The 17,761-nt window shown below is 40.3% G+C and overlaps 1 protein-coding gene across 3 annotated transcripts in view; it reads left to right on the top strand.

Annotated features, from left to right (window-relative positions):
* The window catches only part of Gli3 (GLI family zinc finger 3), a 268,430-nt gene that overhangs the window by 193,926 nt on the left and 56,743 nt on the right, over nt 1–17,761 (top strand). For all 3 annotated transcript variants that reach the window (XM_036187579.1, XM_036187580.1, XM_036187581.1), the window contains 3 exons: nt 2,859–3,072; nt 3,803–3,916; nt 5,515–5,655. In XM_036187579.1, coding sequence (XP_036043472.1) covers nt 2,859–3,072; nt 3,803–3,916; nt 5,515–5,655 — 469 coding nt within the window. The remainder of the gene's footprint in view (nt 1–2,858; nt 3,073–3,802; nt 3,917–5,514; nt 5,656–17,761) is intronic.

Here is a 17,761-nt window from a genome sequence, read left to right as displayed (position 1 = left end):
GCATTCCCCTTTCTGTGGCCCTGCCTCTTAGATTTGAGCATAGGCTTGGGCTCCTGGGCTCCCCCATCAAGAGCTCAGAAGGTTCTCTGCATACCTTTCTCACCGTGAGAGTACACAGAAAGGCATCATTTGACAGATAGTATGTGTGGCCTCTTCTGGTTGTAGCTGCTGTGCCCAGTCTTGCTTGACTCATTTTCTGCTTTTTTTAAAGAACTCAACCTGAGAACTCCGTAGACAGTGTTCTGAGCAACATTGACTGCAAAATCTGCAAATACCGATACTGTGACAGAGCCTAGAAAGTTGTGCTTTCTTCATTAGATGCTAAACTGGTTTGTGATCTGGAGCTGAGCATCCCTACAGCATCCCTCCCTAAGCCCAGTGTTAATGGCAGCAGGGTGGGGATGGCCATTCCTGACTTATCAAAGGCATCTTGGTGGTTTACAGTACCCAGATCTTGGCACCCAGAGAAGAGATCATCTGTTCCTGGCTTATAATAAACCACAAAGGCTGAGAAATCATCGGTCTGTCTGTCAACCCTGCTGTCTAGTAGTTCAAGTAAATTTTAGAGCATATTTATTTCAGCTACCTGGTTTCACTAGTGAAAAGTAAGCTCTAGGAGAGCTACAAAGGTGTGCTGAAAATCTCAAACTCTTAGGTACCAATGGACAAGGAGGACTGTGGTGCTAAGGAACTTCTATAGGAATGCTGAGCCTTGATTCATCTGCACTGATACTTTTTAAAATATACCTATCTTGTTCAGCATTCTACATACAGTAAATTCTATTGAATTGCATGTATATAAAAAGCAAGGTCCTTTTCTGCTTTGTGAGGTATTATTCTTTAGTCGGCTTGACTCCTAATCAGGTACTCCATTTTTAAGCCCAGAATCTGATGTCATCCACAGTTTGAAGTGCCAGTGTCCTCTTCCTGAGTTTCCTTCCTTAGGCCTGCTGGATAGTTCAGGCCCCTGAGAAACTAAAAATGTGTATAAAGGTTAATGCAGGGACTCTTGACGTTTTAATTATACCTGAAGTGGGGTCTTTAGGTTTTGTTTCTTTAATGAGTAGAATAAGGTAGTTACACTTAGTAATACCCATTCACCCAAAGGAGGGGGAGGTGTTAAATCATTGTGGGTTTTGATGAATGGCTTGTACACCGAAAAATAAATTGGACAAACTGGCATAGAGCTCAGTGAACATGAAATCAGCTATTAGAAGAAAGCTTGTGAACAAATTCTGGGGTAGATATGCATCTTTTGATTAATGCCCTATCAATCATCCACACAGCTACCTTAGGTGAGTCTTGCTGTAATCATTCATGGTTGCTCACAGAAATACAGGCAGGACCTCTAGCACTGCAGAAACAGAATATTACTACTGATTCCTCTAACTTACTGTGGCCAATCACTGTTTTTTTTTGTTGTTTGTTTTTTGTTTTTTTGTTGTTGTTTTACCACGTTTCTGCTTTTCTTTATTAAGGAAATACAATGTGAAATGAAAGGATAGTCCCTCAAAGCTTGGTGGATTTCTCTAAGGGTATTCTTAATGGTATTCAGTCTTAAATGGGCAGGCTGTTGTAAAGGAAAATTCTCTGTAGGAATAATAGTAATGAATTCCCATTGAAGCCGCCCTTTTATGGGTTATAGTCAAATAGACAAAAATGTAAAGTCACATTAATGAAGGGGGTATATCTCTGATTATTACTTAAAGTTGTTGAAACGGTTTGAATTTTGTTATTGTAATTATTTTATTCTCGGTTAATGTGCTTAGCAGCAATAGTAATTAACCCACCAGATTGGAAATTTACATGAGTTCTACCACTAATATTATGAGAAACTCTGGTTCTTTCTGGCTAACATTATAGTTGTTTGTGTGCTTTCACGCATGTGTGCATGTGCGTACATTTATTATCAGATTATTTTTTATACAGGAGGGTTCCATGTAGGAAGTTATTAGTTTTCCATGCATTTTTAAGCTCCTGGAAAAGTCTTCCAGAGTCTGCTGTTGCTTTTAGAGGATTCGATTCCTAAACTGTGCTCACACAAAGAAACCTCTGGCCACTGGCCATTGGCTGGTGTGTCCTGAGGTATAAGTAGCACTGACTGTGGCCTAGGATATAGGTGGCAAAATAAAGTGGTGACAGACATTAGCATTCATAATGGGCTGTAATAGACACTTAATGCCATTTTGCTGGAGGAGGGAGCTGTGCTCTCCCATTGGAATATTCCCCCATCAAAGCCCATTGATCACTGATTTCAGTGGGGAGAGGTTAATCCATCAGCTTCTGTAACCAGACGGCACTGATGGAAATTCTTTAGGTGGCATTCTGGATGAACCAAGCTTTCCATCTTTACAAACAAATGAGTGATATGACAAGCATGGTGTTCAAAACACATTTAACCAATTGATTTTCTTTCCTCTTGTAATAAGATCTGGAGACATATGAAAGCGATCGGTGTGAGCTAAGATTAAAGGAATTGCTCCATGCACAGGAACAAGCAGAACCCAGAGCACATAAAAGTACTATAAAGCATATAGTCACCCATTCTCTTTTTTATATAAAGTTTGTTATTGCAATAAATAGTTATTATTGAGCCAGTGCCCCTTATTTCCACTTTCTAGAATCTTCCATCAGGGCTGTGATGTGGGGAAGATGTGCACATATGTCTGCTCCTAGAGTTCTGCTTTTTCTTGGATGTGTTCAAGACTCTTGGCAGTAATTGTTTCTAACTTCTCATCGCCAGAGACAGACCTGGTGTGATTTGGGTGGCTTCAGTTAAAGCTATAAATATTCTTAGTTTGTGATAGTTTCTGATGTCAGCATAAATGATGCTTTTTCCTTCTTATCTTCCTGCACAGCCCTGCTCTGAGCTTCACCTACCCCTCTGCCCCTGTGTCTCTCCATATGCATCAACAGATCCTAAGCCGACAGCAAAGCTTAGGCTCAGCATTTGGACACAGCCCTCCACTCATCCACCCTGCTCCAACATTTCCAACACAGAGACCTATCCCTGGGATCCCGACGGTTCTGAACCCTGTCCAGGTCAGCTCTGGCCCTTCTGAATCTTCACAGGTGAGAGACACAGTTTTGTTTCATCTTGGTCAACAGAAGCCTTGTCATCACACTGGCTGTTAGTGCCACAGAGTTCATCATTGTCCGGGCTTCATTTGGACAACTTGTCTTCTTTCTCCAAAGGAGCATTCAGTTTTGATGAATGGGAACCAGGACATCTTACATCAGAGCCATTTGCTTACGATTTTAAAGCCTGATAAGGCCCTACTCCAACAGTCTATAAACTACATCTTCTGTTGGTAGTCCATGTGTATGAACTCTCAGTCACTGTCCATCCCCTCCACTATAACCAGGCTACTACTGAGCACTGCATGATACTCTAGAGTAAACATAAATCTCCAGTCTCTCTATTCTTTTGCCAGCCTGGTGTGATTAAAAGAGGAATCTAGAAGCTATAATTGAAGAACTTCACTAATAATTTGTGTTAATCTCCCACCCCAACATTTTTGGAAGTAACTGTAGCTTGTTAAAGTCTAGGGCTCTCCCGCTCTGTTCTTCAAGCTTTTAAAAGCCACAGGCAGTTGATACTTGTGAGTCAAAAGTGAAGAATGTTCCACAAAGGCATTGTCTAGCTTTGGTCACATTGTCTGGACTCTCTGGGTGACAAGCATTATCAGATTCATTGCCCTATTATCAAATAAGCTTGTTTGTTTTTAGTAACATTTTCACTTAGGCTGTAGTTATTAATCAAACCTAATTTTCCCCTTGCCCCTGCAAATATGTCCTGCAGAACAAGCCCACCAGTGAGTCTGCAGTGAGCAGCACCGGTGATCCTATGCATAATAAGCGCTCCAAGATCAAACCGGATGAAGACCTCCCCAGCCCAGGGTCACGGGGACAGCAGGTAAGACAGCTAGGCTTGAAAACCAGCTATTACCGCTCTCATAGTGTCTTTGGGTCAGTTCCCCCTCCTCCAGACTCATACTCAGCATTTTCTTACCTACTGTCTTCTTGACATTGGCCGTGTTTTTGAAATGAGCTAATTAGGGATTGATTGAATTCATTTCTCTAGGTCAAAAATAAATACCGACAAGGAAGGAAGTTGTGTGAGGTACATGTTCTTGATAAGTGAGACAGCTTAGAAGTTGAAGTCATTGCAGTTCATAGAGTCTCTGGTCAGATTTCATTTGTTACTGACCATAGGGATGACTAGGCTTCTCATCCCTGACCTTGGGCTGAAATTACTGATCTTCTGACCCCATGCTTAAGCTGAGGCAGAGCTTATGATGTCTCCTTCATTGATCAAGTTCTCCACTTTTCTTATTTTGCTGCTTCTCATGGGGCTCAGAGAACCAAGAGAGATTGAAGCACAGCCAGATAGATTCTGGACTGTTATTGCTGATCACGTAGGTCTGGTTCCCCTGGAGAATATGTTGGTTATATCCAAACTGCCATGTAATATGCTCTTGAGCCAGACATGATGAGCTTAATCAGTGCTGTTTTCCCCAAATCAGAACTGAATAAGAGTCTGTAGGTTCATAGATCTGAACTTTGCCATCATCAGTCTGCTTCAACTCTAGCCCTACTGAAGTGAGGCCCAGACTTCCTCGGTGAGAACTTAGAGGTAGAATAAAGTTGTGATAGGGCGTTCTGAAACCATCCTCCTTATGATTTTCTAGACAACAAACAGACTTGCTGATTACACTGTGGTGTGTACATAAACAATTTATCATATAACCCTAGATCAGGACTCAATTCTACACATCTAGATATTGCCTAGAATTCTGGAGATCCTTTGAATTGCATTTACTATGAAGCTTTCATAGAGGACTAGAAAAGTCTGTGTCCAGAGCATCAGACACTATCTTTCCCTGGCCTCAACCGTGAGGCAGACCAGCCTCTCCCTGAAGACCAGAGGTTAAACCCAGAAGGCATGATCCCCGAAAGAAGTCCACGAAGTGCCTCTCACATTAGGGAAAATACTAAAAGTATTCAAAAGCCATATCTCTGTATTATAAGATACAACAATAAACAAACATATTGAAGAGAATCAAAACAACCAAACAAAATAGGTCTGGTTTGGGAGAAGGTAAATACTTGCTACTTTTATGGGTTTTGTTGTTTATTTTTTGCCTCAAATTTATTTTTTATTGCTGTTTTTTTTTGTTTTGTTTCTTAATATGTTAGTTTGGTTTATATTCCAGGAACAGAGCCTGGTTTTCAGCTTTTTGTCTTTGTTATAATTGGGCTACTGTTTTACATCACAAGTTAAAATAATCTCAGAAGGTATATTCAGGATATTAGAGGGAAAAAAAAAAGACACATCGGAATGCTAGACTTCTTCATTCCACAAGACCCAGCTAGCAGTCCTGGCTTCTTTTTATTTTCCTGAAAAGTTGAGTTGACAGGGAAACAGATCTAAATCTGGTGTCTGCTTTCTTGTGTCTCCCTTCCCACCGTGCCTCATTTTCCCTCTCTGCTTCTTGCCTTCCCCCACAACAGGAACAGCCTGAAGGAACAACCCTAGTCAAGGAGGAAGGGGACAAAGATGAAAGCAAGCAGGAGCCTGAAGTCATCTACGAGACAAACTGCCACTGGGAAGGCTGCACCAGAGAGTTCGACACCCAGGATCAGCTTGTGCATGTAAGTGACTGGTGTTGGACGTGGCTCCTCAACTCGGTGACCTTTGCATGAGGTCAGCTTCTCTGACCCTGCACAGAGTCAAGTTTCGTAGCTGGCAGCACTGAAATCTGGAGAGGGCTTTATGATTTTTCTGAGAATAAAGAAAACTCGGAGCCACGGTGCTTGACCTGTTCAGTCAGCTAAAGCTTAGTGTAAAATTCAATAAAGTCTTCAATAGAGAGTGTAATGACTCTGATCCTGTAAGCCAGAAAACACTATTTTGAGTTAGAGGCTTTGATGGTTATTGAGTAATAGTAAGCTGGACATGAATTATTATTAACCTTTTAACTAAGTTTGATTCCCCTTCCAAGACCCAGTAACAATATAAAAAATTACAAAAACAGATGGTTCCTTTTTTTCCTTTTGCAGACTTCAAAGTTTAAAGAGCCTCATATTATTGTATGTAGCAATTGGTGCTTTATTTTTGATCCAAAGGCAACATTGTGGGTTAATTGCATGGAAAAGAATTGTGTCTAATATTGAAAGCTCCACAGTAGTCACATTGGGGTACCTTTCCTTCTCTTGCCAAAGCAAGGCCAGATATCTTTGACTCACTTTCTAGTGTTGTTTCAGATAATCTGGTATACTCCCAGCTGCTTTGCCAAGGCTTCATGCTTGGCATCATTTCAAAGGCCAGTAGAGCCTTCTTGAAAAATGGGACTAAAAACACCTGACAGAGACCTGCATTTAGAGTGTCTGGAATATGAAGGCTCAGATGATTTCTCTACATCCCGTTAAGGCACTAAGGATGGTTTTACCAAACGGGACAGTTTCTTGTGCTTCTGCTGTGATACAAAGTCTGACCACGCATCCCTGGAGTGCTCACTCCTTTCTTTGGAGCACATGCATGAATGAGACACCAATGCTCATCTCTTGTTTTACAGCATCTTTGCCTTGTAGCTGACCTTGCTTATTTAGCCTTCTTCTATTTTGACTACACATTAAAATTATAGAACCTCTGTGCTTTCTATGTTGTGTGAGCTTTTCAATTGTTGTTTTTGCAGCTTAGATCATTCTGTGTCATGTGTCTTGCACAGTTACCTGGAAGAGTTAAGTTCAGCACTGCAGATTATGAGAAACATCACTTTGTATAGGTATTTGTATTTGTAATTCTATAAGTAGAATTAGAGATTTCTCAAGTACAGCCAAAAAAGTAAGTAAAATGTTTTTAATTAAGGTATTTTTTCAGATTTCTCCACACGTCACTTTTTTTTCCTCTTTAATTTTATTCAAGTTTTAATTTTAAACCAAGTCTGTCTTAATGACTCTTATGTGCTGACTTCTTTAGTGGAAAGCACAAAGGCCTGGTAACACTAAGAGGGGAGTAGTTAGGATTTTTTGCTTTCATGAGGAATTATTCTTTAAGAGTAGCATGTGCCGGGAGCATTCCCAGGGAGGGTGAGGGGGCGTGGCAGCGCTTTGACCTTTCCACAGCCTCGCTCATGTAAGGCTGGCTTGGGTTTGTGTGTGTCCCTTTTCATGTCGTAAAGGCAGTGACTCTTGTCGTTATTTGATGTAATCTTGATGCCAAGATTCCCCTGATGGCCTCATGGGTCGGAATAGTTTTAAGAGAAGGTTACTGAGGCTGCAGCTTGAATGGCTGTAGTATTTATGGCTACATGGAACCATATTTATGGCTTCATGTGCCATGACTGCGCACATGTGCGCGCGCGCACACACACACACACACACACACACACACACACACCACACAATAGAGCTTTATAAAATTCTAATCAGATAGGTGTCAGGATTTAGTCAAATTCCAGTGTATTACCTTTATGATGATAATTTTAGTCAAAGCTAAATTACAAGAGTAAACAAACTGAGTCACGTGAATTTAAAGTTACAACTTACAACACAAAACCTCCCGTTCAGGTCACTTATATCCCATCTAAAGTGGCAAAATTCCTCATTTCCATTGCCTTTTCATTGCCTTGACTCATGTATACATTCCTGCTCAGGGTGCTACTGGAAGCATCAGTGGTGGCCCAGTGCAAAATAGGGGCTTTATATTTTATTGATTAAAGTAACAGGTACCTCAAGTCTACCTAATTACTTTGGTGACAGATGGAATATACACCAGTTGCAAAGCCTGTTTTTTTATGGACAGAGAGGGGCATTAACCATTTGGTTCTTGCCAGTTTCCTTGGCGATCAGACATTTTCTGATTAGTTGGATTTTCGTGCCACATACAACCAAGCGGCAAGGTGTTAAACCATTCTGTTGCTCTGCCTTATTTATAGCCATGACCCATTCTTTCCCCCCTCTTACAGTTAATAGAAAGATTCATGATTCTTCATGGTTGTCTATCTAGTGTCTGACAGTCCCGACTGCCTGCTAAAGCAAGTCACTATCTATAATTGATATCCTGCCGTGGAATAGGGTGCTGGCTGCAATTGAAGGGCTTTGCTGAAAGCCCTTAAATCCTGACAACTTCTCCCCTTGTTCTGCTTCAGTCGCTGAGCTGCAAGGTTGGAATTCCAGAGCTATTTGAACTTGGTGCAAAAGAGAGACATGTGTTTCACATTAGCAAATCGCAAAGTTGAAGAAGAGAATTAGGAACTGGCTGACTTGGCCAGCCGGTAGTCTCACTTCCTGTGCAGTGCACTCCACGTTCTAGGGACCAGATTACCTCGTCTGTTACTGTCTGAACAGACAGACAGAATATTGCCTTTTCCTCTTCTGCCCTTTTCTTTCAAGCCCCCTTTCTCTCCCAAATGGATGTTATTCTAGCTGGGCTTCTGTGGGATCTGTTATCACAGCGATGTGTAATTAATTTCATTTCTCAGCAAAATTATTAGAGCTTGGGCCTCGTTGCTTTCCAGCAAGTATTAAATTTGTGATAAATTTACTTTTATTACCAGAAGCTAGGAAAATAGACTTTTATTTTTGCTCACCAGGTTTTTGTAATACTGTGTCCCTTTCTTGGGGTCAGTTAAAATAGAAAACAACAAAAGCACAAGAAGAATACGTAGTAAAAAGTTAATTACAAGTACTTTTGACTGATTGAATTTCTCATTGATTTGTCAAGATCCAAGCCATGACTTGTAAAACGCACATATTCTAATGTTTCAGGGTAAGTTAAGCCCACATTTCTCTTCAGTTTTGAATTAGCCAGACTCTGCTATTGTGCATTATATTAAAAGAAGCTACATTTTAAGTGTGCATGCATTTCTGAAGTTGGGCAGCATCAGTTCTCATTGTTTGCGCTTGCTCTTGCTGTTCCTTGCTTAGGTGACGTAGCTTGTGTTGGGGGAAGAGGCTCAGTTTGGCTTCCAGACTTTGCTGAGCTCTGCTTCTTTCTTTGAATTTTGTTCTAGAAGTAAGTTCTTTTTTACTTTGGTGGTGGAGACATTTGAAATTCTCATAGCAGAAAGTTCAAGGTCATCTCATGGTCTCTGAAACCTGCACATTTCAGTGGCAAATGACAGTCTCCACCAACGCACTGCAAGGCTATTTATAAAGAAAAAAAAAGGGGGGGGATAAATGTGAAAAATGTATATTTCAGGGTAATGTTTCTGCCACATGGCCACCTATGCTTGAAAACACTTGTGTTGAGATCTGAATGAAGAAAAACAGTGTAATCACTGTACCTCTTGTCCACCTGTTACAGTGATGCCACTTATTGCCCTCAGTTTGAACAACTCAACTCTCTAGTCTTGTTTAGTAATTGATACTTACAAGATCTCTCCCAACAGTCTGCAGAGAGTAAAAGTACTTCTTAACAGTTTTATTCTTCAATGTGATCCCAAACAATGGGACCTAGGACAAAGGTTCCTTGGCAACTACAAATGGTAATGGTGTCTTAAAACTGAATGTCAGAGACTGTGAGATGTATTTATGATGACATCCAATTTCAACTGGGTGGCATTTAAATAAATGTAATCTTCCATTTGGACCTTTTAAGCATGGTGTCAATTTTTTTCTTTATGTTGAATGATTAACCACCTACCTGGATTATAAATGCTTTCATATGCTGCAAATTTTGATTTTCAAAAGTGTGGTGAAGTTCCCTTATAATAACCACTTTTGCTGCCAGTTGGAAACATTCTGTACATTAGCAGCATAAAAATCAAGGGCTTTCATTTTAATATCAGTGGATTGGATGTAAGGAAGTTCATCTAACTTGGGAAGAATTGTATCTGTAAAAACACAGGAAAGGTTTGATATGAATATATTGTTTTCATATTAATACCCTAATCCTAAATTTGCATTTTATGCTTTCTGCCTAATTTTTACCACTGTTCTAAAGTCGCATTGTACATCCTTACTTAAGAGAAAATTGGGTTTAAGATGTGAGAATAGTCTCAGACATGAGTCAGAGATTAGTTTCATGTGTACAAACACTCTAAAATGAATAAGTAAAAATTTTGGTCTAGTAAAGATTTTGATCTAATTTCCTTCTAAATGGGGTTGCTAGTTAATTTTCTTGCTCTAATTATTTGGAAACATGGCATATAAAATACAGACTGAAAAACTACAAACTTCAAAGTCACTGTAACGATTTTGCCTTAAGGGTCATATTCTTTGTGAAGTTGCTGACTAAATTTCACCTGCAGAAAGCATTTCCATGAAAATATATCCAAGAGATCGTTCTGAAAGGTCAAGGGACAAGGGCTTTGTGGCTCACTGCTAAAGCACCCCTCAGGCCCAGCTAGATTCTGAGTGGCAGCCTCATCCCTGCCCTGACTCTCGGGATGCCCTCCCAGGCACCATTTGACCCTTTCAGACATTATTTTCTCACTTATCAGACTGTGGAACAGTCATGAAAATAAATACTGTCCCCGATATCCAAGGCCAAGCAGAGATCACATACAGTGGGCCTAGTGAGAAACAGACATCAGCTCTAAATGAGGCAATTCCAGTTTGTGTTTGTTTTTTGAAGATTGGGTTGGAGAGGAAAATAGTGTGCTGATACTGTTAGTCTTTGGGGATTCTGTGTCAGGTCTAAGACTTATTTTATGTTGGTTGTTGCTAGATGGGGAAGTAGTTTTGACTGGAGCCAGTCAAATGCTGTATGGGCTAGAGAGTGACATATACTTACTACCCAGTCACAGCACTAGCATGGGCATAGTTGAAAATAAGCACTTAGACTCTTAAGGAATGGTCAACTCAACCAAAGTAGATAAGGGAACATAAAACTTTTAGCTTCCCTTATTGTAAAAATCATCCTCAATATAAGGTTGGTGATTCTTCTTACAAAAGAGAAATATATATTTAGAGGTACTTATACCCATGCAGGCTGCTTTAGATTGCTCTTAGGTGGTATCTCTGTAGGGATATCAGCATGAAATCAATATCTAAAAGTTGGTGCCCAGACCCCCAGTTCACAAAGCCTCCTCAGACCATGAGAGGCCTCTGGGCCCCTCTTCCCTCTTGCTTGTGTGATGCTGACCTTTAGAGGCTCTTTGTATGTTCAGTGTCCTAGAATGCTTTTGAAGACTCTCTGTAGGGTACCACTAAACCAGAGTGCCTCAACCTCAGCTCTGGAGTAGATCATTCTCTGTTGTAGACACTATCTTACATGCTATAAGATGCTGAAAAGCATTCTTCCCATTGAGTGCCTGTAACACCTCATCCCTCACTGGGATAACCAGAATTGTCTACACATATAATCAGCTATACCCTGGAAGGCAAAATGGCCTCTATTTGTCCCCCAAAATGTTCCACTTCCAGTGGTGATTTTAAAAAAGTCCCTCCTACTTTGTAATGCTCTGTTTAAAAAGTAAGGATGGCCTGACCTGTTTTGAAAATTCATCTTCAACCAAAAAACCAAATCTGTGTGTGGACAAGTAGGGAGCAAGTTAAGGGTTCCTATGTATAGAATGGCAGAGCTTCTTGGAAATTACCCTTGCTGAGGTTGGTCACTCAGTAGTTCTCAGCAAGATCCACTGCCAGCCAGGCCTCTCTTCTCTTTGGAAAAAAAATGCCAGCATTTTTTATGCAGACCCAAGGAAGTGGCTCAGACTCCAGCCTCTGAAATCACAGTAAGTGGTGTTGGAGATCATGTGCCTGTTTTGACATAAACCAGTTCCAGGAGCAGGAAGCTGTTCCTAATGTAAAGACTTTGAAGATTCAGGGACATTTATGTTTTTCTGAGGTTAGCCAAATGCTGCCATGGATGGATTTTTTTTTCAACAACAATTAATGTCAGCAGGAAAATGTATAAGAGCCTTATCCTCAGAAGACTATGTATAGGCCAAGGCCTTAAGCGTAAGCCAGACTATTCCCCCCTCCTTGCCCAGCCACCAGAGATAAGTTCTGAGAAGCCCAGATAGTGTGGTGGAGATATTGTTCCTAAAGCTGCCCCAAACAGGTTTATCCCATTACCTACAGCTTCAGTTCCCATTTCTCATCTGTGAAGTGGTGATAGTATTTAACCTATTTATTGGTTTTCAAGTTTGACTTTGTTTGGAAGGTTAGGATAAAGTAGGATAATTCAAGCACCATGGGTAGTAGGTTTTATTTCAACAAGGAAAACTGAATCCATTGGAAATCGAGTTAACAACCTTGAGTAAAGTGAATGGCAAGACAAAGGAAACTTTTGACTTTTGTTTCATTAAACAGAAATAATAAGTAGTCCATTGATTTGACAGCACATGCTTCCTGCGTAGGCTGCTGGGGTCCACTATGCAAACTGTAGACATAGTCCCTAGTAGGAAAAGCTACGTGAGTATCAGACCTGTAATGCTGGGATTGAGTGCATGCTAAAGAGCCAGACCTGACACACTCATCTTGGTGTCTATATTTTTGGGTAAGGAGCCTTGGGGCAGGTTGTTTTGAAGTATTACTGATATACAATCATGATGAATGTAAAACAAGGTAGAGGTGCTGAGGAAGAAATGGTAGGTCTTAATGGGGATTGGGTATAAACATTGTCTTGAACAAACAAGTAGACTCAAACAGGGAAAGATTGATAGATACAGTAAGGTGTTTAGTATTCTATGTTAAGAGAGCAGGAGGGAATTAACAGTGTAGTAGAATTTTATCTATAAATAAACCTAATGGACTAATAGTCTAGGCTCTTTGACATTTCCTCAGTTTTGAAAAAAGATCAGAGTGGTTCATCTTACACGTTTTGGACAGAGTAGCAAGCATCAGTCTTCATGAAGGGGGACCAAGGAACAAGGGGATAGGACTGCAGGGCTTGTCTTCTGTTCCAGATGGAGTAATGAGTGAGGGGAGTCGCTTTCATCTTGGAGATCTTTAGGGAATCTTTAGTTGAGCTTAGCTCTGCAGCGACCTGGTCGCTGTGAGTCCCCCAGCGTTGAAGAGGGCAGGGTTGTCATAGGACAGAGTCAGAAGGGAGGCCCCCAATGCAGATTATTTTAAATTCTTTATAAAAACTTGGAGACAGTTTCAAGGTATTTCACAGTTGCAAGCAGCGAATATGGTTATTCGCTGCTTAACTCTTGGAAAAGAATCATGTCAAAGTTGGTTTTGCAGTTGGGCTGAGTTCTTATCTTTGACTTGTGCTAATTACCTAGGGGTCTCGAGATTCTGGGATTTTTTAAGTTGGTTTAAGGGTGGAAGAGCAAATGATTGTTGATAAAACTTGAGCAGCTGCCTACTGTAGGTATAGTCACATAGGGGTTTGTGGATACGTTTCATTTTTCATTGTTTCTCTTCTTGGTATGCCTTATTTCCTAGTCTGAGCTTATATAACCCTGAGTTCTAAGAATCTCTTATGTTACCACACAGGCTTCTGTTGATGTCTCTTAAGGACACTCACCATCTCCGGCTACCCCATCTTGGTTTTTGGTTGACACAATGTGATGATCCTCTTTTCTAGAGAGCACTACTTAACAGACAGGGGAGTGTTCCTGGCTCGTGAGAAACAGGTCTTCCTGGTGGCTTTTCCTAGAGGTGTTGAATATTCTCACACCTTGCTCAGTACAACTTCCACGGCAAGATAAAGCAGTCCAGCCACAAAGGAAACACAGCCTAATGGTTCTTCTCCTTGTGTTTAGCAGAGATAAACTTCAGTGGAGTCTCAGTACTGAGCCATTTGGCTTCTGGCAGCAGCTTTAATTGGTAAAATGCAGATTTGATTTTATTTTTCTTGATCAGGAGGGGATTATTCTTGTTATCAGCACAGAGCATCTTATTTCAAGATGAAAAGCCTTTACGGAATTACAGATGCCGGTGCTTGTACAAAGGTTTTGTTGGCGATTGACAACTCAAAGAGAAAGTATGATTTATTAGCCTATAATGGCTAACCCTAAGCAATGGGCTAGGTCCTACAGATTGTGAAATTGCTTATGTGAACTGCCTTTTTATGCCACTCAAGCCCCAGGTTACGCAAATAAATGTGGAGTCTACGTTACACAGAATGGCCTAAGAGAGGAAGAAAGAAGGAAGGTGGGGGTGGGAGAAAGGTAGTTGCTAATATCCATCTTGGTGGTGCCTTTTACAGTAGTTTGGCTGATAAGCCAGCAGAGGAAAGATTAATAACGAGGCTTGTCGCTATCAGTACCTGTTTGTCGATTCTCTGTAACAGGGCTGTCTGTCCAGCATGGAAATTATTGATTAAATAAAAATTGCTATTAGATTGTGATGTGATCCATAATCACAAACAATGGTGGACATTCCTCTTTCAGATCCTCAGCCATGCATCAAGTTGTTGCTTTTCCCCTCTTGCCGTAATTTATATTGTGCTGACATTTGGGCTCATTAGGTTTATCCTTTCTGCTCGAGGCACAAGCAGTGTGACTGCTGGAAGAGGTGGGTGGGGGAGGCAGGCGAGGACCAGCCTTAGCAGAACCTAGCAGGCTGCTGTGTTCTCGGTGCTAGCATGGGGCTACTTAAACTTTTCTCTCAACCCCTTCTTGTCAAGATGTTTTTCATGACCCCAGGTCTACAGAGGTATGCGAACTAAGTATACAAATCAATATTTACTGATAATTAATCATAAAGAAATTTATAGGAAAACAATTCCTTGATACACATAATTTTACCATTTATTAAAGAAGGAAGTAAATTTGCATACTGATGAAATAGATATTTTTTTCTATAATAAATTCATCTTGGCTGAATATTTGAAACTTGAAGGATGTAGTCTTAAACATTTGATATTTTGAATTTGTAATAATCAACCATGAGAATCCACTTTGCATTACCATATAGTATAGAAAGGCAGAAGTTTTGTTCAGGGCCAACTCGGACGTTGGAAATTCTGTCCTAATCCGTAGCCAAATTTAATTAATAATATTTTTTATGCAATTCAAACGGGAAATTTTTAATAAAATATTCTAACACAATATTACAAAGATACAGCAACTTGCTAAAAAAAAATAAAGATAGTAGGAAAATATTCCAAACTTATTGTCTTTTATAAATAAACCATTGTATTTCTATAAGAAAATTTTGTGTGTACCATAAAAACACTAATTCTTAGTGTAGAGTACCCTCACATCTGAGCTGTGGGACTTCAGGCGATGTGCTCATTGTGTGGTGTGGTGTGGCGTAGCCATGTGCTATGCAAGTTAAGTGTTGTCTTTTCAGAACCAAGGCTGCAGTAAAACTGCATAATGAGACATTGGTGACCACTGCCAGAAACACTTTGGATTTATTGTGTGTTTTAGTTTGAATTAAGTTTTGGTGATTTTCTATTACAAAATCTTTCACTGTTGCCAATATTTTGTGAGCCTCACATTCAGTTAAAAAGTTCAACTAAGAAAGTGCAGAGTAAACAGTACATAGAGCCTGCCACCTTGCCCATTTTAGAGTGCTCAGTTTAGTGGCATTCCTTATATTCAAGTGTTATGCACCCACTGCCACTGCTTACTTCCAGAACATTCTCACTACACCACAAGGATGTGTTTGTCTACCTAGCACCTCTTACCCCATTCTCCTCAGCCTCTGAAAACTCAAAATCTACTTTCTATTTCAGTGGATGTTTATTCTGGGTATTTCATTTAAAGGGATTTATGTATTATGTGGCCTGTGTCTGATGTGTTTTGTTTTGTATGTAGAATAAAGTTTCCAAGGCTTATTCATGCCATGGCCTGCATCACTGCATTATTCTTCCATATGACTGGTGAATGTTCCTTTGTTTGACTCTAAACTCAAGCCTAATGCGTTTACTTGAGATAAACATTTTTTTTATTTTATTTTATTTTTTTTTTTTACTATTATGTTGTTACAGATATTTTGAAACAATTTTTTTGCTTCAACGTCTTTTTTGTTTTTCTGGCAATAGCCCTCACAGTGGGAGTTACCTCAGAGAACTGCCAAATCAATGGCAGTTTCTAAGCACTCTGTATTGGCTCTGCGTTCTTGGGTGGTGTTACTTCCAAGGTCATTAGCCTCTTAGATGTAATCTTCAGTCTACCTCCCTGGGACCACACACTTCCTGGGCAGTGGGCCAGGTAAACTGTATGGAACTTGTATCGATGCTGCCATCTGTGAGTTTCCAGGCATCATTCAGCATAAATCTCAACACATCCACCACAGCCACTTTCCCTAAAACAGGGATGAGCTGCACTGAACAAATGCAAAGACAGTATCCAAAGTGTTAGATGTAGTAGTCAGGATCAAATGAAATAGACAAGGACAATGACAGAATTTTGTTTCTAAGTGGTGATTTGGGTTAGGGGTTGGGAGTGGTTTTAATGCTTATGTCAGTAGAAATGACTGTAAACTTGCAGAAGCCAGTTTGTGTGTGTCCCTCAATGAACCCTAAGTTTTGGGTCCTTCTCACAAGAGCAGTGAAGTCTAGAAAGTCCCCTAATGGTAGTGAGTGGTTTAATGTTAATAATTCTTCATTCATGCACAAATTATCTTTTATTAATATTTATTTTAATATAATAATTTTTATTAAATTACAAATATGGACAGTCTAGTATGGAACATTACAGATGTTTTTCAAAAAACAACAAAATGGTAGTCTGCTGTCCAGCCTTGAAGAAAGATAAACGAGATGCAATTAAATGTAGCCTGAGAACTCACTAATAGGAGAATAGTCAAGGTTCTTCACTTCCATCAGGGTTTTAACTTTGCTGAATTATCCCTGTTGGATCATGGAAAGCCCAATAGATTACCCATCAGTGTATGTGTGTTTCCTGTTAGGGATGAAGGCATGCCAGCCCTCCTTCTGTGCTGCAGTCTTCTGTTGTGGAGCCCAACCTCTCTTGTAGGCCAGCAGTGGTCAAACTTGAGTGTGGGGAGAAAGTAGCTGGGTCACAGGATGCTCTGATTAGTGGAAGACTGGGTATTTGAGCCTAAAAACCATTTGTCAGTGGCACTAAAGAGCACACTGTATCTTTCCAAAGAGATTCTAATCTTTTCAAAACTGAGATCCCTACAATTCTTAGAGAGAAAATAGAGGTAGAAATTTTAGTTGTAACCGTTGTGAGGCCATCTACAGAAAGTACTAGATTAACTACTGAATACAGACTGCCTTTCTTGTATTGTCTTCAGTGGCTGCTCAGTGCAGAAATGAAGTTTGCCCTTTAGACTCCCTTTGCTGCCAAATGTATGCATTCTCTTGTTCCCCATTTTACTTCAGGCTGCCTCGGGTTTGCTATTTTCTCTGCACACTTATTACAGATTGGATCCCATTGAAAATAAATAGGACTCTTCATCACATACCTGAGAGCTTTTTGGCAAACTATAGGTAAACAATAGCCACCTTGTGTAGGACAGTACATGTTAACTCTGACTAAATCATGAGCTAAAAAGTATGTGTCTGTCCTTGGCATTTATGAGGATGTGTGCTATTGCATCAAACTTAAACCTGAAGTAACATGTGGGGAAGGCAGAACTTTTGGAACTTGAAATCCTACTCCCGGCCTCAAACTCCACTCCCCACCTCTGCTGTTGCTTCCTAGTTTTGCTTTATGTGCCTCTCTTGGACAGAAGCTAAGGTGAGGCTTCTCCAGGGGTTCAGATAGCTAGAAGATCCAGACCACAGAGCATTATGCAGTATCTACTACAGTGTTGCAGCTTAGAGGCTAAGAACAGGAAAGGCATTAAAGGTAGTCTCTAAGAGGAATTTGATAGCCAACTGGAAGATAAAATAGCAATCAATAGGACCATCCCCCTGAGTTTTCCAAGAAAAATC

This window comes from Onychomys torridus, chromosome 5 (assembly GCF_903995425.1).
Source record: "Onychomys torridus chromosome 5, mOncTor1.1, whole genome shotgun sequence".
NCBI lineage: Eukaryota > Metazoa > Chordata > Mammalia > Rodentia > Cricetidae > Onychomys > Onychomys torridus.
This window is presented reverse-complemented; position numbering and strand designations above follow the sequence as displayed.